The sequence below is a fragment of the Macaca mulatta genome, chromosome X, assembly GCF_049350105.2.
Source record: "Macaca mulatta isolate MMU2019108-1 chromosome X, T2T-MMU8v2.0, whole genome shotgun sequence".
In the NCBI taxonomy this organism is placed as follows: Eukaryota; Metazoa; Chordata; class Mammalia; order Primates; family Cercopithecidae; genus Macaca; species Macaca mulatta.
Window position 1 is genome coordinate 155,747,480 of NC_133426.1, and position 27,085 is coordinate 155,774,564.

The 27,085-nt window shown below is 45.5% G+C and overlaps 1 protein-coding gene across 3 annotated transcripts; it reads right to left on the reverse strand.

Annotated features, from left to right (window-relative positions):
- Positions 1-549: 549 nt before the first annotated feature.
- On the reverse strand, positions 550-26,918 carry IDS (iduronate 2-sulfatase). 3 transcript variants are annotated; one of them, XM_015128374.3, is made up of 9 exons: positions 26,639-26,918; positions 25,785-25,921; positions 24,942-25,119; positions 22,558-22,646; positions 19,757-19,957; positions 17,995-18,165; positions 12,056-12,182; positions 8,725-8,898; positions 550-5,015 (listed from the first exon to the last, which is right to left on the reverse strand). In XM_015128374.3, exons 1-9 carry the CDS (start codon positions 26,739-26,741, stop codon positions 4,543-4,545), a joined length of 1,653 nt encoding a protein of 550 aa, XP_014983860.2. In that variant the 5' UTR covers positions 26,742-26,918; the 3' UTR covers positions 550-4,542. The 3 variants fall into 3 exon arrangements, with proteins under 3 accessions (XP_014983860.2, XP_028697886.1, XP_014983861.2); XM_028842053.2 differs by lacking the exon at positions 19,757-19,957; XM_015128375.3 differs by lacking the exon at positions 8,725-8,898.
- Between the last annotated feature and the right edge of the window lie 167 nt (positions 26,919-27,085).

Here is a 27,085-nt window from a genome sequence, read left to right on the forward strand (position 1 = left end):
AAGCCCAACATTTTAAGTGATTAAAGATTAATGTAGGTTGGGTGTATACCCAAAACAATTAAGAGCAGGGACTGGAACAGATACTTGTACATCCTTGTTGACAGCAACATTATTGCAATAGCCAAAAGGCAGAAATGACCCAAGTGGCCATTGGTGGATGAATGGATAAGCAGAAAGTGGTACATACATTTCAGTACAAAAAATAGTAATAATGAAGCAGGGCTGTGCAGCCATTACAGCTGCTAACCAAGAACTGTCAATGACATAAAAAACCAAGCAAACATTTTATTAGATCAAAAAAACAAGATATAGATTATACATGGTAGACTGCAGCTATGTAAAGCTAAATATGTCCACATCTGCATATATGTCTTTAGGCAGGTAAAAGAGTGAAGGGAAATATACAAATGTCAGCAGTGGCTATGTCTCAAATGGTGGGCTTCTTTTCATCTCCAGTCTTCACATATTCCAGATTTTATGTAATGAGCATATATTACTCTGATAATGGGGTGGAGAGACACAGTAAGCATAAAACCAAACCACAAACAATGCAAAGGAAAATGAGTATTTATTCAATCTCCATACTGGGGAGGGGTCTATGTGTTTAACAGGAAAAGACACAGAAAAAAACTATCACACAGGAAAAGATAAATATGTTTGATTACTTTAAAAGGTGAAACCCATAACCAAAATTTAAAGGCAAATTAACACAAGTAGAAATACAAATGCCCAACTATCGCACAAAGAGAACCACGATCAAGGTCACTAACAAGCAAAGAATTTTAAGCTTTTTGTTTGTTTGTTTGTTTTGAGACGGAGTCTCGCTCTGTCACCCAGGCTGGAGTGTAGTGGCGCGATCTTGGCTCACTACAAGCTCTGCCTCCCGGGTTCATTTCATTCTCCTGCCTCAGCCTCCCGAGTAGCTGGGACTACAGGTGCCCGCTACCACACCCGGCTAATTTTTGTATTTTTAGTAGAGACGGGATGTCACCATCTTGGCCAGGCTGGTCTTGAACTCCTGACCTCGTGATCCACCCGCCTCGGCCTCCCAAAGTGCTGGGATTACAGGCGTGAGCCACCGCGCCCGGCCAGAATTCAAAGTTAAAACAGGTTACCACTTTCACCTGTTACCATCAGGCTGCTTATTTTTATGTTTTTTATTTGTATGCATGTTTACTTTATGTTTCAGTTTACTACCCCCTAAGGCAGCAGGAGAGCAGGAAGAGAAGCAAAAGAGAGATGTTTTTGACAACTTGGCACTGACAGACTATCCTAAGGGAATAATCTGAAATACATAAAAACATTTTATTCACAAAATTGGTCATCACAGCATTATTTACAATACTGAAAATCTGGAAATAACCTAAATTTCTAACAATTGAAAGAAGGTTAAGTAAATTATAAGACTATGCAATAAAATATATTACCAACAATACAAAGTATCTTTGTGAAAATCTGTAATAACCACACATAATACTTAGTAAAAAAAAAAGAACATAAATTGCATGATAAATAACACAATATGACCACAACAATGCAAAAAATTCACACCCCCAAAAAAGACAAGATATTATCTGGCAATTTTGCAGTAAAATACTCATGTATTTGTGCTGCATTTCTAATTTTTCCATAACTGACACATCAATTTTATAATTAGGAAAAAAATACCTTTTTAAAGTAAAGCAAACACAAGATTCTTTAGCAATGTTCATTCCATCCCACAATAGAGTCTAGAGAGTCACAAAAACCTCAGCCTCCTTCAGGAGAGGGGGGGAGCTTGGTAGTGAAAAATGGTCATGAATGAATGGGTGAAGAGAGGGAGGGGACAACCTAGTAGGAGGGAGGTAGGGATAGGCAAGGGAAAGGTGGGGACCAGTAGTCATACTGGTCAGCCAAGGAAAGGGGCATTGTGGAGTCAGGGAAGACTCTGACTGCTCAACAGAGGTCTGTCTAGACCCAGTAGTAGGCACTGACGGTGTTATCAAAGGACAGGATCAAAGAGAGATTTTAGGAAGACACATGGATTATTTTAGGGACAGGGGAGGAAGGAGGAGGGGTGGGTAAACTACTTGGAAAGAAAGGGAGAAGGACTGAGAAGATGGCAATGGGAGTGGGGAAGAAGGGGCTGATTGCATTCGTGACCTCACTACCAAACATACTTTGCTCATCTCCAGATAAGTCTTTGTGGGGTAATGCAGGGCAAAGAAACAGCTCATAAGAGGAACCTGCCAACATCCAACAAATTCAGTTCAAATCCACAGAAAATCTAGGAGTCTCCAAAGAAAATCACAGTCTCGCTGTGTCGTCGAGGCTGGAGTACAGTGGCACGATCTTCGTTCACTGCAACCTCCGTCTCCCAGTTCAAGCGATTCTCGTGCCTTGGCTTCCTGAGAAGCTGGGATTACAGGCATGTGCCACCACACCTGGCTAACTTTTGTATTTTTAGTAGAGACAGGGTTTCACCATGTTGGCCAGGCTGGTCTTGAACTCCTGGCCTCAAGTGATCCACCTGTCTCGGCCTCCCAAAGTGCTGGGATTACAGGCGTGAGCCACCATGCCCGGCCTCTAACGCACTGGGTTTTAACAAGCCCCTCAGGTAGTTGTGATGTTCCCTCGTGTTTGTGAGCCACTGAATGAGAGTCATTCAAAATGTCTAGAATCACTAGTTCTGCTGTCAGCTAAACCATATGAAAGAACCCCTGCTCAAGTGAAATAAGAGATTTCTACAAATAAAGTGACTGGAGGACCACTAATAAGTCATGTCCAGCTTAGTGGGGTTGGGGAAAGGTTATATGAAGCAACAAAGATATGGCTTCTCTAAGCCAAGTCAAGGTAAAGAACTGTGGAGTAGGCGATAAAGCCAAATGCACTGAACTATGTCATAAGGAATTTACAGGCTGTATTGTAAAAGTCACAGTGAACGTGATGACAGCAACAATGAGGATGAAGAACAGTGAAGAAAAAGCTGAGGGAAACCATTGACCAAAGAAAGCCGAGGCTCAAGAGAGAGACGAGCTTCAGGATCAGGAGATGAACAGGGCTCTTCAGTCACAGAGAAATCGTTGTTGCCAGAACAGTCAGTAACTTAACTGCTTAAAAGATCATCATGCTACCATATATACCTCTATTGTAGGCTAATTAATTTTAAAAATCTGTCTAAAATTTACTGATTTTAATATAATATCTTGTCATTTTTGGTACCAATACACTGCAGTAACTTAATGTACTTTGCTGTATTTTGTTTCACAAACATTTACCTTGAAACACTGGAGACTTTGTAAAGAGACAATTACTAAAAATTACTCCTTCACTACAGGACATTAGATATTTAATATTTATTTAGAAAGCTGCTGACACTTCTGATGACTACTGATAACTGATAAGATTCAACATGTTATAAATATGAGTTGTAAATATTCCATCCCTTTTGAGATTATATACACTAAGCTTTTTACTGCCACTGGCCTTTCTGGATACTTTCATATTTAAAGAATACAGAACCACATTCTGAGAGATTGACAATGACCTAATATTACACTAATGAAGTCTTCACAGTCCTCAAAATAATTTAGAATTTAATAAAATAATTTAGAATTTAATAAGCAATTAAAATGGAATATTTTGTGCCTCCTGAATAAACACATGTCTGCAACCAACCGTCCCTAAAGAAGGATACTAATATATTTTGAGTGATTCAATCCATCCATGGATATAATTACATCTTTAAATGTTTTCCAGTGTGAATAACAGTCTTCCAATAGATGGCCATTGAGTTCAAGGGTCATATTATTTGTTAACAAATTATTATTTGGGCCAGAAAGTATCTGAAAAAAGTTTAACCAAATTTCCTACACACCTCATATCTCTAGTTTGTTGAGCATTATTTATTATTTGATGTAAAAAGTCTACATTAATTACTTCATACATATTTTATCTTGAGATTTTGAAATCCCATGGTCTTAGAAACAAAAATAAAAGATAGATTTTAAGACACCGGCTTCTGGTATTTTTTTTAACTTTACATTTGAAAAAGAAACATGGATTACATGTTAACATAATATTTTGAATATATAGGGCTACATAAGATACATTATTAAATTATAAACAAAATAATCAGGAATTTAGTGTGGTGCCTAGTTTGATATATGGTTACTTTTTAAAATGCACTAAATTCCACAAATAATGAAAGTATTCTTTGTGCATAATGTTATGTTTGGTTATTATGTATGGTCTTCGTATCCGAAGGTATGACATAATTTGTGTTTGTTTGCTTTGTATTTATTCAGTAAATAAGCTGTAACTGTTTTAAAAAGAGGGAAATTTTTTTAAAACTGGTCCAATTACCAATTATAAATTAATAAAGACTAAACGAAAAGGGTTGGCTCTTACATATTCTCAGGCCAAATTGTTGATGCATGTTTGGATTAACTAGCCCTCAGGCTGCTTCCAATATTATGGGTAATCACAAAACAACCAGCTCTAACTCCTCCTCTCACCAGCTGGAAGGGAGCACATTACTTTGCCATCCACGGTTGGCAAAACTCAAGGCATCAACAACTGGAAAAGATCTCCACCTTGGGAATCATTATACATATTATGATCCTGCAATGGGTCAGAATCCACAAAATACAGTTCCCCTGCATGGATGTCAGAAAAGTTAGCCAGAAATTCATCAGGATTGAAGCCAACCCACACAGTATACCTATAGTCTATGGTGCGTATGGAATAGCCCATGATCTTTATATCTTTTAAACTCGGCTTGTCAGAATTCCACTGAGGGAAATCTGCAGGCCGGGGATACTGGCTATAGGCAATCAGTTCACGGGGATTACCAGGGAGGTATGGATCCTCTTCCAAGTCACGGAATCGAAAATGCTTCAGAAGGTTCTTGCCTTCTCTGCACAGCTCAACGTGAAATGAAGGAACGGGGCAGCGAGGTGGAACCTGCAGTCCTGCAAGTCCAGCCAGCGTGGGAAAAAGAGACACCAGTTCCACAAGGTCCATGGATTGCCTGCCTGAAACAGGAAGCAACAGAGCAGAATGGGTTACATTATAAAAGCCTGCCATGGCCAGGCAGGATCAGTAAAGGAACCTGTCTGGGCTCCATGTTTTCTTTTTTTAATTTACAACATTTATCTTTAACAACAGACGTTTAGAAACACCACCTCAGCACCTCACCCTGCATTAATTACTCATCCAATCAAATAGCAGGATGCAAAATTAAGAGTCCCACCAGCCTGTTGGCACTTTTTAAAACAACCTGAATTTCGGAACCACCAATGTAATAACTGACTCAGACAAGGATCATCAATTAAGGCTAAAACCACTAGGTAAAAAAAGTCTGTTGAGGAACAGGATATTCTGAGTTCCACAGGATCACCCCACACATTACCCCCTTCTGGATGTCTGCATTAGAGTTATATTTTCATTTTATTACTGTCATATACACACACCATAACATTTACCATCGTAACAACTTTTTAGTGTACAGTTCAGTGGAATTAAGTACATTTACACTGTTGGGCCATCATTACCACCATCCATCTCCAGAACTCCTCTTAATTTACACAACTGAAACTCTGTCCCCATTAAATAACAACTCCCCTTTCTCCATCTTCACCCAGCAAGTGGAAACCACCATTCTACTTTCTATGTCTATGAACTGGACTACTCTAGATACCTCATAGGAGTGGGATCATACAGTATTTGTTCTTTTGTGACTGGCTTATTTCACTTAGCATAATGTCCTCAAGGTTCATCCATGATGTAGCATGTGTCAGTTTCCTTCCTTTTTAAGGCTGAATAATATTCCATTGTATGGACAGACCACATTTTGTCTATTCTTCTGTCAATAGACATCTGAGTTGCTTCCACTTTCTGGTTACTGTGAATAGTGCTGCTATGAACATTAATGTACAACCTTTGATTGAATACCTGTTTTCAGCTCTGTGGATATATACCTAGGAGTGGAACTTCTGGGCCATAGAGTAATTCTATGTTTAACTCTGAGGATCCACCAAATTATTTTCCACAGTGGCTGTACCATTTTACATTCTTACCAGCAATGCACAAGTGTTCCAATTTCTCCATATAATCACTAACAGTCTTAACACTTGTTTCGTTTGTTTGTTTGTTTGTTTGTTTAGACGGAGTCTAGTTCTGTCTCCAGGATGGAGTTCAGTGGCGCAATCTCGGCTCACTGCAACCTCTGCCTCCTAGGTTCAAGCGATTCTCCTGCCTCAGCCTCCCAAGGCATGTGCCACCACACCCAACTAATTTTTGTATTTTTAGTAGAGATCGGGTTTCACCTTGTTAGCCAGGATGGTCTTGATCTCCTGACCTCGTGATCCACCCACCTTGGCCTCCCAAAGTGCTGGGATTACAGGCGTGAGTCACCACACCCGGCCTTTCACAGCTCTTTGTTGTTGTTGTTTTTTATTAATAGCCATCCTAGTGGGTATGAAGTAGTATTTCATTGTGGTTCACCCATATTTAAAGTCTAAATATTGTACTTTATATTGATTCCTGTTAAAATTGATCTTGGATTTGCACTATCATGCTGGCCCTTCTGGATCTTTAAGATAGTGCTTTATCATGCTTGATTTCATTTTCTAGACACTTAATTTGTAAGCAAAATAAAAAGAAAACAAGTAAAGAAAGTTGAAAAGGGTACCTTTACAATGGCAAGATCTGGCTGATGCCTAGCTCTTTAACTGAGTGATCAGACTTACAATACTAGTAACATTGGCCATGAAGTGCACCCCCCTACCCCCAAATGTGACACAATGGGAGAATACAACAGCCCATGTAGCACACGTGTCAAGAATGTTACCCTGAATGTAGTCATGTGGAAACAATCAGACAAATCCAGGCTGTGGGACACTGTATAGGACAACTGGCCTGGATACTTATAAAAAGATGAGGTCAGGGAGATAATGGGGCCAGAACATGTAAGGCCACTGTGACGACTTTTACTCAGATCAAGAAGGGTACATAAGAGCCTCCTGTGCCGGGCTGTGACATGACTTGACTTGGGTTTTAGTGAGATCACTGTGGCTACTCTGAGGAGGAAAACCTCCAAGGGATCCAGGGCACAAGCAAGGAGACCATTTAGCAAGCTGTTGCAGTACTTCAGCACAAGATAGCAGCAGTCTGGGGGTCCAAGGCAGTGGCAGGGGAAGTGGTGGGAAGTGGTACACAGAGTCTGAATGGAGTGTGACAGGCTTGCTCATAGACTGAGTATTGCATATGGAGTAAGAGGAAAAACCGGGGTTGAGATTATTCCATGATTTTTTGGCATGAGTGACTATTTTCATTTCTTGAGGACAAGAAGAGTGCTGAAGGAAAAGCTGAAGATGAAAGATGTGAAGTCCAGCTTTGGATATGTTAGGCTGGCTAAGTGGGAAAGACTGTTGGAAACAAAAGCCTGAAGTTCAGGGAAAAGACACAACTAGAGATAAAATTTGGAAATAAACTGAAAGGCAGTGCAATTACATCCATTTCTAAATTGCTGAACACTTCCCAACGAAAGTTTCAGAAAAGATTCTCAACCAATCAGAAGATCTTTCCCAGCAAACAAAGGGCTAAAATCATGCCTTGAAACTGTTTAACCTTTCTATCAATGACATGAAAAAAGACAGGGCATGCAGTGCACAAAAATCAAATGTGTAAAAAATAAAATTGGGTAGTATAAAGCAAACTCGGAAAGATCCAGAAAGGCCAGAATGATGGTCCAGAACCAGACAAATTTAAACAGGAATCAACATACAGTACAAGATTTAGATGTTAAGGATGGATTAAATGCATAAGTCCAGAAAGGGGGCAATCTGGTTTAGCATAGTTCATAGAAGAGGTGCTCCAAAAACAGCGAACATCATACGCCATTTCAGAGACAGTATACAACCTGTCTCTGAAATGCACTGGGCAGATCGAGTCAGGATAGAACTCACAAGAACCCACACAGGTTGCCCACACATCCAGGAGGGGTATCTGGTCCAACTGGTATTCTGGAAGTGCTTTCTCAAACTGAAACATTTTGGAAGACAGAGACCAGAACAACCACAGGTCTAAACACTACCTTGTGACGAATGGTTGAAGGACTGGGGATTTCAGCCTAGAGAAGAGAAGGTATTGGTGGAGGGATAGGGTGGGAGGCGTCACTGCTGTTTTCAAAGTTTTGAAGGACTAGTACATGGAAGTCAAAGTAAACTTGCTCTTCACTGCTGGGGAGGGCAGAGTAGAATCACCTGGTAGATTTTACAGATCTAGTGGTTCACTAGATTGATGAGCTGTGAAAATGGAAAATGTACCCCCTACAAAGGAGGCTGAGTCCCTACCAAAAGGGTGCATTGAGGGAAAGGATTCTACTCATCTGTTATGGGGGCAGCCCCTTCCTCTAAGCTCTGGAGCAGGCTCTTGTAGAATGTACCACAGCCCTCCTCATCTTGGGGATGCATCTGTTCCTTTGTCCATCATCACCCCACAAGGCTCCTTGTGGACAGGGACCATACTTGTCAGTTCAGGTGCTGTCACTCTTTCCCTGCCCAGAGTATGGGAGATGCTCAGGAAGCATGTGCTGACCACAAAATGTTGAGAAGAAATTCCAACACAAGGCAGGAAGCAGGGTCTGTGTAACCTCCAAAGCCTATGATTCAATAAAGTGGTTCACATATAAACTAAAGGTGATCTTATTGTCAAGCAATATCATTTCAGCATATTTTATACCTGGTTCCATCAACTCTGAGGCGGAATCAAAAGGGTCAAGGTAAGGGAAAAGCTTCTCGCCTGCCTCCGGAAGTGAAGCCGTCCTTCCAGGAACATAGAACATCAGGGGAACATGGGTAGCAACATCAAAATTGCTGTATTTGGCCCATTCTCCATGTTCACCTAGAGCCCACCCTAGTTCATAAAAAGCACAGAATGACAGAAAATGAATAATCATCATACCACAGCTTGTTTAGTTTAGACACCATTTCATTTCCTGTTGTAAAAACCAGAGAAAGTAGAAACTCATCACCTAGAAGAAAAATTTTCACTTGGAATTACCACAGAAAGGGTGATTTCAACTGAATGCTGCTGTACTCAAAATCAGTTATCTGTCCTCATGAGGAAACCTTTAAAAAAGAAAAAATAATGAAATTTCCAAACTCAAATATCTTAACAAACTACTAGCAACATATACCTAACGTAGGGCTCTGTGGTGGTTCCCACATATGCATTCCTCCCCTGCTAAGACACGCTCCTCCTTGACAGAGTGGGAACCCTGAAAGCTGTAGTGTCACCACTGCCCTGTCCTGTACCTACCTATCTTTTGACTCATTTCCTCCAAGCTCAGGTTTTCAGTTTTGGGTGTGTGCCACCTAAAACTGAGCTGTGGAACTGCAGCACAATCATCAAATTCAAAAAAGGCAAGGACATCTGGCTCAGATTTTAAGATACACCATAGATGGAGTAAACTAAAACCTTTGATTCCAGATCCTTAACCCCGATTAAAAACAACACAACCCTTCATGCCTATTTAAAACGTCCCTTGCAAAAGATGGTTTGAATATTCCAAGTTGGAAATACCCAGCCTTTTTAAGTTACAGCACCCTTTTTGATACAAAAAATGGGCATGACAGAAATTGTATAGTGAGTAGTGTTATAAAAATAACCAAACACACCAAAAGCTGCCACGGGTAAATTTGAGAAAGTGCTGAAATACACCACACAGCGTGAGACCTTGCTGGCTCTGTCTAACAGATGACGCTGGGGCTGCAAATGGTGTCCCAGCCTTCCAGCGTCTGTGGTCTCCAGAACAGGGCTGAAACCTGTTCTGCGCTGACACTGCTCTCCTAAGAAGACCCCAAGTTGAGAGGAGCCTCTTACCCACTCATCTATAATCAAAGCAGACTTGATGCCCATCAGAGTTGCCCAGTGATTCTGGTGAGCCCTTCCTCCCTCTGGCTGTGAGTACTGGGGAGCATGGTGGGGACTTTCAGATAGCTCGGTGGAGCGCAGAAAGAGAGGGAGTTCCCCCTGACTCCTGCCCCAGTCGGTCAGCCCCGTGGGCCGAGGGGTAGCCCCACTGCTCAACCTCTCCACTCTCTTGGGGAGGACGAGGCAGCCTTGACCCACGAGGGCTGATGAATGGGTCGGTTATCGGCAGGCTCCTAGGCCACCAGCTTGGAGATCACGTTGTCCCTTTTAGATTCAGTGTGGCGGGAATCTAAAAGGTTGAGGATGGAGAAGCCTGCAGGATGGCAAAGTGAGGGACCCCGGCAGTGGGACCTCAGGAATCCACCCCTGAAACTCCGACTGGGGTGCCCGTGGAGGCCCTGAAGGTACAGCAGTCAGGCGCTCTGTGGCATTCTGAATACTGGCACGCAGCCTTCGGCCTCTGCCAGCTTTTGTGAGCTGCCCTGCACCAGGCAGAGGTGGCCCCCAGGCCTGGCACAGGGTCTGACACATGGCACATGCTATAGAAATAACTGTGGACTGCCTGACTGCAAGATCTCATTGAACGTCTGGTGCCGGGCCTCAGCCTGTGCTGCTGCAGCCAGGAGCAAATACGGGGAAGTCCGGCTAAGGAGAACGCATGCCTGTGTGGGCCCCAAGGATCCGTCTCAAGATCAGGAGGAACAAGAGGCCAGTGACCTTGACAGGCAGCTCAGGAGGTTTCTGGCTCCTGCTCCAGAGGCCCAAGATGAGGACGTGGCAACACAGGGAGGCCCAGGGAATGATGAGCTCACGGACACCTGTTAAACTGCACTTTCCCATGCCCAGACCTGCAAGTTCCTGAGACCAGTTGCAGAAACCAGCATGTTTTACTAGCTCCCAGACGGTTCTAATGGAGAATGTCCCAGGAGGGTACTCTTAGATGGGCTATTTGTAATCTACGGCAGCTGCCTCACAACAAAGAGTGTGTTCATGGAGAAAAGGAAACTGGGCACTGAGGGGTCAGAAGCAGATGGCAGATCATCGGGAATATGTGAAAAATTATGGCACCTCCATATATAATATTACAGACCTTTCTAAGGGAAAAAGCAGGCTTCTGAGAAATGACCCAGAGATTGTCTATGATATTAAGTGTACAAAACCAGGGAACGTTAACAGTACACACAGAACAAGCAATCACATCTTGTGACATACATGTTACAAACATACACATGTATATCCCTTTGTGCATATGTGCACAACTGATGGCTGGCAGATGGATCCCTAATCCATTAGCACCTGTTAGCCCTGAGCAGGTGGGAGAAAAGGGCAGGATGTTCTGGCCCTGAATTATATGCTCTGTATCCTTTTTTCTCTTTATGATAAGCACAGGTTATGATTTACTATTATCCTATTTCATATTTGATGATATAAATTATTTTCCTTTTTCTAAGTATATCAGTATTATGGTTATACTTCAAAAGAGGCAATATTTTTCAGAGATAGTGATCAGAAAACAGAACCATCTGGGATTTGCTTCAAAACAATTCAGAGATGGGGGAGTGGGTGAGTGGGAAACGGGGGGAGCTGCTGTTTTATTCCCTGCTCTTGGAATGTTGAAGAATTTAAAAAGTGCTTTTAAAAAGATAGTTTCATTTTTGGAAAAGCAGGAACCAGCCTTAAAGGAGATAAAGACTTGAAAATCCCAGGCTCTCAGCAGAGAAGACAGCGGGGATGGGGTGGGAGGGCTGGAGCCAGGCCTGAAGAGCTTGCTGGGCTCTGCCAGGATTGTTCTGGATCCTCTCCACCCAAACTAAAAGACCTCCAACCCTCCAGTTAAAAATGGGGGTTACAAGAGCTCTGCCACACAAATGGAGGGTTCCTGCTGCATTCACCAAGAAAAAAAAAAAGTTGCTACAAGACCCTCCCCCACCCACCCACACCTATCCGTCAAGCATCTAAGATAGAGGTCTCAGGACTAACAAGTTGATCATAAAAATACCCCAGGATCCCAGACTCAAGGCACCACTGGTTCACAAAAGAGAACAAACCCATGTTTATGTCAATGGCAATTTTGCAAAGCATATTTCACAGGAAAGTTCAGATGTTTTGACTCACCAGGGAATTTCAAAATGCTTACCATGATCCGAGGTAAATGCAACAATGGTGCTGTTGGCCAGCTGAAGATCGTCCAAAGCACTCAAGAGGCGGCCAACCTGTGTATCCAAATATGACACAGAGGCGAAGTAGCTCTGGCGGATTTTCCGCTGCAAATTAAAAAACATAATAATGAGAGTGACTGCAATTTAAATTGCCATGGTATACAGAGATAATGCTTGCCTGAGTATCTCTCCCAATCCCAACCCCTTAGTTGATGCCCTTAATGATTTTCTCAGCCAAAATGTAACACTCCTTTTCCTACCGTCTGCATCGCTTCACCCACAGAGTCACAGCAAAATCTGTAGGTCTACAAATAAGATACATTTCTAAGCAAATCAGATTTCACTTTAGGGCACAGATCACAGTGGATGAATGTGTCACCTACTGCTCCTTTCTGTCTCCCTCACATATTCTGATGGGTTCCAAGAGATGAACATGTACACAGAAACTGATCCTACAGTCCCTTGAAACACAGGCCCACACATGCTCTGATAAAGGTCACAAAGATACAATTCAGTTCTGTTAATTTCCTGTGGCTGCCATAACAAAATATCACAAATTGGGTGGCTTAAAACAACAGATATGTATTGTCTCCTAGCTCTGGAGGCTAGAAGTCCAAGATCAAGGTGTTGGGAGGGCCATTCTCTCCCTGAAGGCTCTAAGTAGAAGAATCTTGCGTCTCCCTAGCTGCTGATGGTGGCGGTCAGTCCCTGGCATCCCTCAGTTTGCAGCTGCATCACTGTGTCTCCATCTTCATGTGTTCTTCCAGTGTATCTCTCTCCCCTCTTCTTAAAGGACACTGATCATATTGGATCAGGAGCCCACCTTACTCCAATATGACCTGATCTTAACTAATTACATCTGCAATACACCTATTTCCAAATATGGTTACATTCTGTGGTACTAGGGGGTTAGGACTTCAACAGCTCTTTTCAGGGAAAAAAATTCATAACTTAACACATAACAACAACCCTGACTGAGCCTTTCCCTCTGATCACTTTCTAACCCAACAGCAGATTACAACTGCATATTTTCATGGACCATGGCTGTTACATGGAGCTCACTTCTAACAAACTGTCAGCAGGCAGAAGAGCAAGGGAGAGACCAGAGAGCAGCACGTCCTTCACAGTCCCTGAACCCAAGAGGGGCTTTGGGAACAGCCAGATCATACCCTGAAGTAAATGAGCCACCGGCCCCTCCTGGGCTCTCATCCCCAGCCTGGTTCACAAATGCTAAGAACAAAGATTAATCCTCCACCCCAAAGAGGGGTGAGAAGAAAGCCATGACTTCTCAGACCAGTCCCTGACTTATCATCTGGACCCACCAGCTTCTTCTTATCACTGCCAGGGTGAGGACAATCATAAGATTCACCCGTTCTCACTTGCAGTCAAGAGAAAAGATATACATCTAACTTTCTAGCAGGATTATGTTGAACCCTGGCCTACTTATACTTTCTGGTAGATGAAGTCTTCAGCCTGAAACGTGTGGAACTTTGGTCCTCCTGGGGAAGAAAGACACCTGTCAGGATGGCTGTGTCCTATACAAAAGTATTCCTTCCTTCCTATGCTAGCCCCTGGATGTAAGGCAATAAGCAGACAAGGTCCTCAACCTTGATGAACCACCCCATCCAGTGAGGACACAATCACGGAGACAAGAAAATGTTTAATTATCAGTGAGGCCTGCCGGGTCTGTCCTGCAGACCCTGGCCTATGGAGGAAATGAGTACTCAGACACAGGTATGCAGTGTAAGAGCAGCTAGGTGACTGCCTAGCTCTAGTGGCGAGACAGCAGCCCCGAGAAGCTGGAGCTGCTTGCTTTTACTCAGTGCAGGCACAATGCCAAAAACCTGGAGCCAACCTGTAGGTAATTAACATTTATTGTTCTCCTTCCAGGGAACCTCACATGCACAGATGATCAAAGGTCAGCTCCTGGTCAACATAAGTAAACAAGACTGTTTAAGATAAATTCCCCCACACTTCCTTGTACCTACTCCTTGCCCTCTGCCTCAGGGTTATAGAATAGCTGCCTTCAGCTATTCTCCCCTGGGGCTCTGCAGAACCTTCTGACCTTTCAGAAGGTTTGTATCCTTTCCCTATAGTTTTTCCCACCACTCTGACCGATCCCCCACAGAGGCCCAGGGGTGACACAGGGGAATAAGCCCTCAAATCTGCCTGGGAGATTCAGGGAAGGCTTCACAGAGGAGTTAGAACTTGACAAGAAGCGCCTGCAGTCAGACAAATGGGGCTCGGATGCTCCAAGCAGGGGCTGCAGGGCATGGAACAGTGTGGAGTTGTGACGGAGTAGGTTGTGTGTGGGGCCAATAAAAGGCTCATGTGACTGGAGAATCAAATGGGAGGGCAGAGGGGTGACTGGAAAGTTAGGTCTGGGCCAGATAATATGGACCTGGTGGGTCTATCCAGGGAGTGGAGACTCCAAGTTCTAGGTCAATGGAGTCACTGAGGTCTTTCAAGGCGAGAAATTGACATGATCCGGGCTGCAAGTTATTAAGAGTCATGTTGCAACAGGACACAGACACAGATTCCAGAGGCTTTAGACAAAATGGTACTAGGCCACTGCTGGGTACATAAGAGGTGCTCACCACACTTGCTGAATGAACAAAACAAAGCAAGGCCCACTAAAGTGGTCCAGAACAATGTGATGAAGGATCTAGAGGACCATGTGGATGTGAGAGGAATTTAGGGGCATCAAGTAGACATGGGGGCAGGGAGCAGAGCAGGAGGAGGTGTTGAGGAACCCCAGGGTGACTCCAGGTTTCACATTCAGCTGGTGGCATAATTCGCTGGCATGTGGGGGCAGGCGGTGCAAGAGGAGGAGGAGGAGGAAGGAGTTCCAGAAGGGGTGGAGCTGGCCAGTGAGGAAGTGACACAGAGCTCAAGGAAGGTCAGGACCCACACAGATGGATTTTATTGGCCACCAAGGTCAGTGCTGAGGTGAAAGTTTAGTGGGTTGGGGAGGTGGAAGCCTGCGTAGAGGACAGAGAAGAACAAATAGACAATGAGGCCACAGACATAGCCAGAACAGCCCAGTGTGCAGTCGTTCTGCCTTGGAGGTCAGGTGAGGGAGTGGAAAGCAGAAACAGGCAGGGGCAAGGGGGCTGGCACTTTTGCAGCTGAGAGGGATGAGAGCAGATGGAGAGGCTGCAGGGAAGGTGAGTGAGAAGGAAGACCTTGCTCTTTTTGCTTGCAGACGTGGGAAGCAGGGACAGTGGTGGGGAGTCGAGGGAAGAGGCCTCGAGCCCAGAACATGCAAACACAAAATTCCAGATCTCAGTGACGGAGATTATTAATAGAGCCCATTCAACAAGTACACACTAGGTGGCATCTGATCCTCTGAATGGCACATTAAGGACTCCAAGACTCAGAAGGGTTAGTTAACTTGCCCAGAGTCACACAGTTGATAAGGGGCACAGCCAGAACGTGTACCCACATCCACCCCATCCGATCCCCTACCTCCGCCTATCCACCAGCCTCCATTTCTACAAGAGGAAAGGTGCTGTCCACTGAGAAATGGGGCACAGGGGTGGCAAAGGCCTGGAGGGGAGCAGTGAAGGGGAGTAGGGAAGAGGTCATACAAACAGAGCAGCTGCAGAGGACAAGTGAGGTGAGCTGAGCAGAGAGCTTGCCTGGGCTGCTGGGGCTGGAGGCGGGGTATCTGAGGGCCTCCTGCTTCGTGGGGGCGTGGATTTTCTCCAGCAGCTTTCAGGACTTGGACTGGAGAGCAGAGGGTGTGGTTGGACTGTCTGACGATAAGGGTATTGCAGGAGGGGCAAGGATAAATGGACAAGTATGGTGAGCTAAGCAGCTGGGAAGAACAGTAGTCACCTACCACCAGGCCTTAGCTATTTAGGAAAGCAACAAAGCCAACAGGCCCTGGACACAGGGGGAGATAGAAATGCATATTCTGGCAATCCCCGTGAGGTGGAGCAAGGGAGGTGCTAGAAGAGGTTGTGGTCAGTGTGGTGACTCAGAAGCAGCAGGCAACAAACTCCTGAGTGTGGCCCCTGAGGTCACTGGCTCATGTGGAGCTGAGTTAGAGGGCTGGAGCTGAAGAGAGCCCAGAGCTCAAGAGTGCAGTGAGATGGGCGTGGATGCGGACATCCAAAGCTGCAAGAGGACAGTGAACAGGCCCGAGTTCAAGCGGAATACAGGGCTGGGACCAGCATGTGCATGCATCAGGGAGGCCCTCTGAGTCATGCTGTCCACTGTGTCTAAGGAGGGGACTAACAGAACTTGAAGGAGACCGCTCTGTGCAGCCGAAACGGTCCTAGATACTTCTACATGCTCTCTTTGATTCTTGCTGAAAATCTCTAAAGTAGGTGTTATCATGGAAAAATTTTACCTACCTTGTTTCAATTTTATAGAGAAGAAAACTCAGGGAGGCTCAGGGAGGTAACATGACTTGACAGAGGTTAGGCAGCTGGTATGGGGTAGAACATGAATTTGAACCCACACTGCTGGGAACCAACAGATCCAACCATGGGGCTTTGGAGTTACAGTCCCTGGGGATGAATCGGCTCCACCTAGCACTAATTTTGTGCTGTCAGACAAGTCAGCACACCTCTCATGCCTTGAGTTTCCTCACCTAGACAACAGAGAGCAGGTACCTCACTAAGTCCCCATGAGGACTAAAGGTAATACCACACATGAATCAGCGCCCTTCCTGGCACACAGTCCATTTTGAAGGGTCGTTTTAAGTGACCGTCACTAATAAAGCATCCAGGTGCAGCCTCAGGGCCAGTTCAAGCCACTTCATCATCAGTAGCCCAGAAACACAAAATTAGAAAAAAAACAGATGGATGCATTGCTTTCCAAACTCTCAGTGAAACCAGAATCAAATGGATTTGAGGAATGCACACCTCTCACCACCCACACTCTTGTTGTGCAATCTCAGGGGCCAAGTAAGTTTGGATAGCAAGGGATATCTGTATACGGTGGTTTTATTGTGTTTGTTTTAAACAATACACTACAGCAGAGACTCTCAAACTTCTGATGAATCAGAATCACCTGGTGTGCTTTTTTTTTTTTTTTTTTTTTTTAAAGAAATATCGGTTGTCAGGTCAGGTTCCACCTCCAGCTTCCAACTGTGTAAATCTGAGTGGGCCAAGACTTTGCATTCCCAACAAGCCCTCCCAGAAATTCTAAGGCAGGTAGTCCAGGATACTTTGAAAACCCTGCCATCTTCCATTCACTATAGCTTGCCTGCCACAGCATTCATGTGGTAAGAGAAGGGCACGGTTCTGTGTGGAATATTCCAGAAAGAGCATTAGTCAATGTGTATTCTGCTCTCCAGGGAGAAAAGATGATTGATGAGTCAGTGTGAGGATTCTAATTATGTGGTTGCTCTGCCCCTAAATCATGGCAAAGGAATGCCAGACATCACAACTGGATGGCACTGGCCATGATGGTGTCCCAGTTCCCTCTGCACCAAGGTCCTGCTCACCAAGCCACCCCCTGAGAGTGACAGCTAGCCAGGATGGGCTTTTCCCACAAAGGGAACCTGCAAGTACCAGCAAACCAAGCATTCTGGGCTGCTCGGGAGTTGCTCATCACTCTACAACTAATGAGCTATCACCTAAATTAAACACTATCCCCCTTGGTTAGGAATGGTCACCCAGGCTGCTTCCCCACCCATGTCCACAAGCAACAAGTCACCAACTCTCTGGATATTCCCTTCTTTAGAAGGTAAGACACTGGCTGGGAGAGTTCTGATCCATGCAACACTGCCTGTGTCCTAAATACCTATAGGACACCTCCACCCCAGCTCTTTGCCCGATAACTCACACAAAGAAAGCTCTTAATAAGACATTATAGATGGAGTTGTGTCTACTGAGAAGAGTGGTTTCACCTATGACACTATGTCATCAGTGTCCAATACATCCTCCAACTATGTCCTTGATACCTGAAACTCCACAGGAATTGGGCCATATGGCACACTGATGTTTAAGGCTTGGACATCTTCCCGTTGCCTGATGTCCATCCAGGGGTTGTACGCCACAGGGGGTAGGCCATCAGGGACCTCGGAATCGGGGGCCAAGGTGATGTTCTCCAAGGGATACAACTTCTGAAATTCCTTGGGGAAAAACACAAAGCCACAAAGTTGTCACTGTTTTAGCAAAAGCACAAGGTTGTGGCTCTATTAGTATCTATGCTGCCTTTTCTCTAAGCCTGTGATGCATTTACATGGTGGCTCACTAGCATTTCCCATGTGCTCATCCCTGACCTGGAAGTCCAGCCTTAAGTTACTCTCATGAGATGCCAATGGCAATGAAATCATACGACTTCTGTTTCCTACAAACTAAGCAGCAACAGCTCTCTTCCTTCATACAAACAGATGCCCTTCTGTTCCTGTCCCCACCTCCTGCCTGGCTAGAAAAGTGTCATGAGGTGTTGGGTTCCCAAAATCACCCTCAGGTTCAGTAATTCACTAGGGGAACTCATAGGATTCAGCATTTAGTCTCACTCACAGCTATGATTTATTACAATAAAACACACTCAGCAAAGAAAAAAGGACATGAGACAATGTCTAGAGGAAACTAGGCATAAGCTTCAAGTCCTCTTCCAGGGAAGTCACATAGGATACACTTACTTCTCCCAGCAATGAGTTGTGTGATAATACATGTGAAATGCTGCTAACTAGGCAAGCTCATTAAAGCCTCATTATCCAGTTTTTATTTGGGGCTGGTCAGGTAGGCATTGTCTGTCTGAAACATACCAAAATGCCAGACTCCCAGAAAAAAAAAAAAAAAAAACAAGGGTTCATCATCAACCACAATGTTTGTCTAAACAGTTTAAGCATAGTAAGTCAATTCTGGGAGTAGTGGGAACACTCTGGAAATCAAAGTTCCCAGATGCCAGCCAAGGGCTAGACTTATAAGCAGGCCTTTCAAAGAATCACAGCCAGGTCAGCTTTGTTAACTGTTGTCTGCAAAGAGGCAGGAGAGGTGAACCTCACAGCCTTCTTCTATCAAGGGGGCTGACAGCTCCTACTAGGAAGGCAAGATCCCCTGGGCCAATCAAAGCAAGATACCTGCAGCATCAAAAAGCATACCGCTGGTCTCTACTCTCATTACATGTGAGGGGCATTCTCTGCAAAGTCAAAAGGATGGGATACTCAGGCCCTCATAAAACATGATAGGGAAAAATGGAAAAGGATTCTAAAACAGAAAAGACTACATGCTCTAAATGACATACAAGCAAGTACAGGATTTGAGGTTCCAAGAAGCAATGCAGTGCTTTGTGTTTACACGATCTAACCTGACAGGCTCGGGGGAACAGGCAGTTTTTAAAGAGGGCTTCATATTCCCTGGGGCTGTTCTGCAAGGGCCATCCCTTATTACAGACCTTGGCAGCCAGCTCTGATTCACTTCTCTGTGGTGATCTCGCCATCCAACTCAACATGTGCTTGATAAGTTCAAGGAAAGGAAATCAAATCCTCCAGTGGAGGGAAGTGGAAAGCCAAGCATTTCTTACAAGACTCTTACATGTTCCTGGCCTTGGCCTCTAAATCCCATCTTCACTCCACTGAGGACACTAGTGCCCATCAGGCATCCATGATGCCTGGGGATGGCAGGATGTGGCCACCTTCCCTGTGCAAATCCCTCTCTCAACAAACAACACAGCTGTAGTGGCTGTGCTGGATCAGCCTTCAACCAGCTCTTCACCTTGGGGTATCTGAAGGGGATGTGTGGCTTATGATACCCAACGGCCAGGAAGAAAGGACTGGCTGACGTTTTCATCTTTTCCAACAACTGTATGGCTTGCTCAGTGCTCTGTTTGTCAGGCAAGGTGCCCTCGGGCACATCCACCACATCCACAGGGCAAAGCAGGTTGGCATGGAGTTCTCCGTCTGGCCCTCGACATGTCTTTCAAAACAAAATATATAACATCAGCTTTTTAAGTGTAAGAAATGGAAGCCATGAAGGCTACACACACAGATTTAATGTTCACATAATCAGCCCTTCATGTGTTATTCAGACTGAACAGACACATCAGAAGTAGAATTAAAACAGAAAAGTGTTTCTTGTTTTCCAGGCAGGGGCCAGAAATCCACTAGCACTTAGTTTCTTGCCACTAATACTCTTTCTCCATATCATAACTAATTAAAAGAAACCCCAGTAGACTATTAAAAAAAATCCATCTCTAATTCAACAATAAAAAAATGCCAATTAAAAATGGGCAAAGGATTTGGATAGACATTTCTCCAAAGATGATATACAAATGGCCAACTGAACACGGAAATGTGGTTAACATCATTAGTCATTACGGAAATGCAAATCAAAACCACTTCACACCCAATAGGGTGGTTATAATTTTTTAAGATGGAAAATAACAAGTGTTGATGAGGATGCAGAAAAATTAGAACCCTCTCACATTGCTGGTGGGAATTTAAAATAGTGCAGTCACTTTGAAAACCAGTCTGGCAATTCCTTAAACAGTTAAACATAGTTATTATACTGAAGAAAACGAAAAATATATGCCCATAAGAACACTTGTACAAAAATGTCAAAGGCAGCACTATTTCTAATAGTCAAAAGTAGAAACAACCAAATATCCATCAAGTGATGAATTGATAAACAAAATGTGGTACAACAGACAATTATGTGGCCATAAAAAGGAATGAAAGGCTGGGTGCGGTGGCTCACACCTCTAATCCCAGCACTTTAGGAGGTGAGTGGATTGCCTGAGGTCAGGAGTTCGAGACCAGCCCGGCCAACCTGGTGAAACCCCGTCTCTACTGAAAATACAAGCATTAGCTGGGTGTCGTGGCGGGCACCTGTAATCCCAGCTCTCGCAAGGTTGAGGCAGGAGAATCATCGCTTGAACCTGGGAGGTGGAGGTTGCGGTGAGCTGAGATAGCGCCATTGCACTCCAGCCTGGGTGACAAGCGTGAAACTCTGTCTCAAAAAAAAAAAGAGGAATGAAGTACTAATTTATACTGTTATGTGGTTGAACCTCAAAAACAGAATTCTAAGTGAAAGAAGCCAGAAACAAATGGCTACATAGTGTATGACTCTATTTATACCAAATGGACAAAATACACAAATCCATGGAGACCAAAAATAGTTCAGTTGTTGTCCCAGGCTGGGTGCTGAGACAAAATGAGGAACAACTGGTAATGGGTACATGGTTTCTTTTGAGAGTGATAAAAATGGTCTAAGATCGATTTGGTGTAGCTGCACAACTCTGTGAGTATACTAAAAACCATTAAATTGTATACTTTAAAAGAGAGAGCATTATGGTATATGAACTCTATTTTAATTAAAAAATTAAAAAGAAAAAAAAATTTCAAATTACAAAGACAGGTTAAGGCTTGTAAATGACAGGGTCCCAGTCAACTTGATAAGGTGACAGTCCATGGAATTTCCAGATCTTCAGCTACGCTAGGCACAGAATGAAACCTCCTGCTTTATTTCCCAAAGTAGACATGTTGGCCATGAGACCAAAGTTAGTTTTGACCATGATGTGTATATCACAAAGACCAAGGGGCTGTGTTAGCTGCTGTTCCATCTCAAAGAGTGTTGCTGCCTTTTCACAGCCCTGCCTTGCTCACCCCACCCTTGGGCAGGACAGCCCAGCACCCGCCTCAGACCACTTGTTCATCATCTATATATACGCAATTTGCAGCACTCGAGGGAGATTGTGTTGTCAGACCCGCCACTTTGAGAAGAAATGGGTAGGGGGGCAGTTAGGGCAGGGACCTGGCCTTCGTAAATGAGGCCACTAAAAAGGAGCAAGATGGCTTCAGGGAATTAAGATGGGATCTTCCCTATTCAAGCCACAAGCCAAAGGCCAGAGCTCACAGTTTTCACTGTATTCTGAAATGGAAAGCTGTCAGGAATTTAGAACAATACCTTCCACCTCACCTCCAAACCCTCACCCTTCCCAACATGTTTACTAAAACCTCAGAGGTACATTTCATTTCTCAGTTCCCCAGTTGGTTTTCTGAGTTTCTTTAAATGTGGGTTTTAGTTTCATTTATACATTTGGGTTTCCTCTAAACCAAGATTTTCTTTGTAGGTTACTTTTTTTCATAATGCTCTAAAAATTTAAAACCCCTATCAGATGTCTCAGCTGCTGAACATACACATTAGGTTTGAGACAGATACACGGCATGCCTCTCTCCCATTCTGGGCTAAGGCTCCTGGAGCTCAGCCTCTTTTCTCCCTCCCATGTCTCAGCATCTCCTAGTCTCATCCAGAGTGAGCATTGGGGAGCTATTCAATGATTCTGATACATTAGAGCCCAAGGTTTTAGAACAAGTAGCACCCACCAGCTTCTAGAATGAAGCCACTGCTCCTGTCGGGCCTAATGCTGAACTTACTTCTGTCAAGACATTATCACAAATGAAACCCACAACTTTGCGGTATATAACCAGCTTCACAGAACATGCAGTATACCCAGTAGTTTATGTGACAAAGGAAAAAGTGGTTCCTCTTCAGAAATGTCCCTTTCACAGCCTTACCTTAGTGTTTTCATACTTCTCAGAGGAAGGATGATAAGGTGGAAAAGACCAGCTATATGGAGAATCATCGGTATGGTTAGAAGTTATCCCTTGGAAAAAAAAAAAAAAAAGTTGTTAAAACATGACATAAAAAAAAAGTTGTTAAAACACTCCCTATAACTAAAACTCTGTAAACAAAAGGGCAAGTGGAACCTCTCTTCTTCGGGGCTGTTTCCTCATCTATAAAAGTCCCCTCTAAAGCCAAACTCTCTAGTTTCTATTTGAGAACTGAGCATCTGACTTCCTGGTCCCTAAGCCCTAATGATTTGTGATAGGCTCTGTGGAAGGGACCCACAAGGACAAGAACAGTCAGCTCCTTAGAGCCCATGCTGAAACCTATCTCTCACCCTATGAAGGAGGCAGCAGAGGCATCAGCACCACCAGGGAGTTGATGGGGGCAGGAAGGGGAGGCTCAGGGAAGGTATGTGCCTTATCCGATGCTAACCAGATATTAGATAAGGCAGCCAGGACTCAAAATCATGTTTTAGAACTCCAAGTTCAAGTGCTCATTCATGAAGCAAAAACCCACCCTTAAGCTTAGTAGTTTATAGTTTATTTGGGAAGACAATATAGTAGTACTGGAAACCAAGGAAGGACTGCCAGCTTTCAGAAGCATCGAAGAGCCAAGTGGGGGATCCTCCAAGCACAGAGGTTATTGTGAGTCAGGTGAGGACTAGCAGGGAGGACTTCTAGAAGCCAGTAAGGCCTGTGAGGGATCTGAAGGGAAGCGCTGCCTATAGTGGTTAGCCAGGAGTGGAGGGGATCACAGGCAGAACCTCGAGAGAAAGCATCAGCAACAGTCACACAGTAGGACTCCAATAGGGAGCACCAGAAGAGGCAGGAATGCAGAGAAAGAGGGCAGCGGGTGGAGGACCTATGAACACAGCAAGCACTGTGGAAAGAGCACACAGGAGGCCAACCACCACAGGTCCAAATCCGGATGCTGCCTCTTAGCATCCCTGCAACCTCTGGCAAGCTACTTGACTCCCATGAGCCTCCATGTCTTCCTTGGGAAATGATGATGATGATAAAAACCCACCTCGCTTGCTGTTGGGAGGATTAAAGGAGTGGCCAGCATGGTAAACGGTACATACCTGGCACTCAGTGGTGGCTACTGTCATCTTGAAGCAGGCCCAATGCTAACAGAAAAAGGTCTTGAGAACACAGACTCAGCTGAAAAATGTGTTCCCACAAGAGCTGCCAGAAAAGGTTTATTCTCTGGGAAGGACATGGCGCTTAGAGCCTGATGCCAAAATCGAATCATCAGGAGGGAGGAAGTCAAACAACATCACTCAGTCCTTGCCTGGCTTCCCCTCCCAAAGCACAATCTCCACCCTCTGCTGTGTTTCCTCCTCTCTTCAAAATCATCACTTCCCTGCAGCTGCATTCAGGCATGGGGTGTGGTATTGAGAACAACAAACTGCAGAAAGTTCTCCTGACACTGGGCTTTTGGCTGTGCAATATGATTCGCGACAGGTTCACCTCTGAAACTGGCCTGACTTAGTAGAGCTGAATGTTACTCTCAACCTGGGCTGACCAGCCTGAGCAGCTGGGTTCCTGCAGAAGTCTGCCAGGCCTGCCAGTGTAACCACTGAGCAAAGGGAAAGAGACTGAAAACATTCAAGCCGTCATTCCCAAATGATAAGCATTATTGTCCCTATGGTGCTCTTGTCTTCCAATACTTTTTTCTCCGTTTTTCTCAAATACTCATGCATTACTTCTATAAATAAAAAGTTTTAAAGTTTGTTTGCTTTTCACTATCCCCATATTGGCATTAAAGACAGCCAGTTCATCAGGCAGCATTTGAGGTAAGGAATGTCTCATCTCTGGCACCCTATAGTTCCTGGGTACCAGATTATACTCATCTTTCTGACTTAATTTCCAGAGTGGGTAGCAGCCCCCACCTAAGCACAGCCCCCTCACTGGGCAATCAGTTAGCAACAGCAATGCTGGCCACATGGGAGGCCCTCAGGTGTCCTCAACCCACCCCTAGGTTTACTGACAGGTACCCTGCAGGGAGGAGGGTGGGTCCCCGAGCTGGACTTCACCCAACATTGCCACCTCCTCAACCCGTGTCCTGCCTACCACCCAAGGAGCTGAAGGACCCAACGGCACACCCTCAGTGGTTTCTGAAAGGTAGCAAAGCTCTTTCTACCCTTTTCCACTTTGGGTGAGAACATGTAGCTGGGTTGACAAGTTGGTTTTTCAGAAAGGAAGCACTGAATAGTGAGGCACTCGCCCAGCCAGAAGAGCGATCTGCAAAGACAGCCCCATCCCCAGGACGGGATTGCTGGATTCAGATACCACAACCCAAGAGAACCCAGACTCTGAACATGGAGCAGTACCAGGGTGAAAGACTTTTCCCACCGACATGGTTACATAGCCATTCTCCTTGAAGTACTGGGGGATGGTGGAGAAGTTTCCAGCGTGCACCCTCCAGTAGGAGTTGAAGTCGTACAGGCGGGTGGTGTCAGGTCTCCTGCCAGTGAGGAAAGAAACGCGGCTCGGGGCGCACACTGCTTGCTGTTAGGGAGCAGAAGCAGAGGTAAATGTCCTCACAGCAAAACATGTCTGCTATCTCTTACGTAACCAAGCAACTGCCCTCTTGACGCCCCTAGCAAACAGCTTGGTAGCTGAGTCATGCAGAGCTCAAACCAGACACTGGGATTTGGGCATCACCTAGGCAACAGACAGCTTCCCGGAGAGAGAAAGGGAAGCAATCAGCCCCTGAAATCAGCAGATGCTTATCTCCTCCTACGCAATGGCCTCCCCAGGCACGCAGACCTGCCAGTGTTGCTGGGGGCAGAGCCATGAGGGGTTCAGGGAACAGAGCCACCCTGACTAGCTCTTACCTGAGGCCCAGTCTGCAGACCTGTGGGTGCCCTTCTGCAGTACCCCTTCCTTCTGAGCAGCAGGCAAGCCCCCGTTCTGGGAGAAAGCTGCCCAGGGCTGCCGTGAGCACATTAGGTCCAGGGCAGACCTTCCACCCAAGGAGAAGGCCACCCTTGAAGGTCAAGCTTTCCCATCAGTGGAAAGCCAGATTTTCTCCACTACCATTTTCTAGACTGCTTCCTCCTAACAAGATGTCCCGCACAATCTGCGCCATCTGACAATAGCTGAAGCTCCCCGCCCCCAACCCTCAGTGCCCGAGGAGGCACACACCCACAGCTAGAGGTTCCCAGACATACCTGCGCAAAGGCATTCTGGAAGAGGAGGCTGTGGGATGCCAATTGGTCAATATTTGGGGACCTCACCAGCTTATCCCCATAACAGCCCAGGGAGGGGCGCAGGTCATCCACGATGATGAGAAGAATGTTCAGAGCATCTACACAGGAGGGAGGGGCTTTGGTGAGGTAACCTGCACTGACACTGAACCCTCCCTCATAGTAGGTGCTAGGTTACTAAGAGGCCCAAGGCTGGACCCTGCACCTTAGCAGCCCAGGCAGGGAGGGGGCTGTGCCTCGGCAAGGGTGGGAGTGGGGCTCGAGGAGGAAGCCTGAGTCCTGGGTGGCAGGGTTAGGCTTTGGTAATGGCCTCAAACCTGGGTGAGGAAGCGAGATAGTGAGTGAAAGACGGTGGAAAGGAAAGATGAATTTAGGAAAAAAAGAGAATGATGTATGGAGGAAAGGACAGATGGTTGGATGGAGGAAGATAAGGAGGAAAAGATGCATAGTTGAAGGGAAGAAAGGATAGAGAGAAGGAAGGAAGGAGAGAGACAGAAATATGAATAGATAGAAGGTAAAAGGGACGGATGGACTAATGGAGGGAGGAAAGGAAGGGTGAAGATGGATGGAGATGGGAAAGATGGGAGAAAAGAGGAAGAGAAGCAGAGGGATAGGAGGAGGATGGATGAATAGAAGGAAGGAGGGAAGGGAGGGATGAAGGGAGGGTAGGAAGGAGTAAAAAATGGAGGAAGGGAACGAATGATGGATGGATGAAAGAAAGAATGGTAGGAGAGAGGGAGAATAAAAACAATGGATATAAACAAAGGAGGAAGGAGAGGAGAGAGGAGGGGAGACGGCAGGGAGGGCGTGGGCGGCACCTGTGGTCGAGTTGGCCTGCGTCTCGCATCCGAGAGCGACGCAGACGGAGCTCAGGACCAGACCCAGCCAGAGAAAGCCTCGGCCGGACCCGGGCGTCGGCATTTCGGCTTCGACGCGGCCGCTCCGGAGCGGCGGTGACAGGCTGCAGCAGGTGGCGCAGTTAGCAGCAGCCGCCGCAGCCACAGAGGCCTCCTCGTCGGGAACCCATGAAGACTGCGCAACACAGCCGCCGCCCGGGCCCGGAGGCCCGGGCGCTGGCCACGGCGCGAGTGCGTCTGTGCGACTCTTCCCTGCGTCCCTCCCCTTGGGGGCGGGTTCTAGAGGTGCGCGTCATCCTGCGGCAGTAGGCGTGGCCGAGAAACAGGCGCAGAGCCGGGGCGGGCCAGCTGCTTTGCAAGCTTCGCAGACCCAGCGGCCCGCAGGCCCCTAGGTGTAGAACTGCTAGG

Bases quoted from the DNA above. Each gene is read 5' to 3' on its own strand.
- IDS (XM_015128374.3), bottom strand. From the start codon at position 26,741: ATGCCGACGCCCGGGTCCGGCCGAGGCTTTCTCTGGCTGGGTCTGGTC. The intron at 22,647-24,941 runs GTACTGCTCCAT...TTTTTTTCCAAG, and splicing joins GGGAAAAGTCTTTCACCCTG to GGATAACTTCTAACCATACC. The intron at 5,016-8,724 runs GTATAAAATATG...TTCCTGTTTCAG, and splicing joins CTCAGAGTTGATGGAACCAG to GCAGGCAATCCATGGACCTT.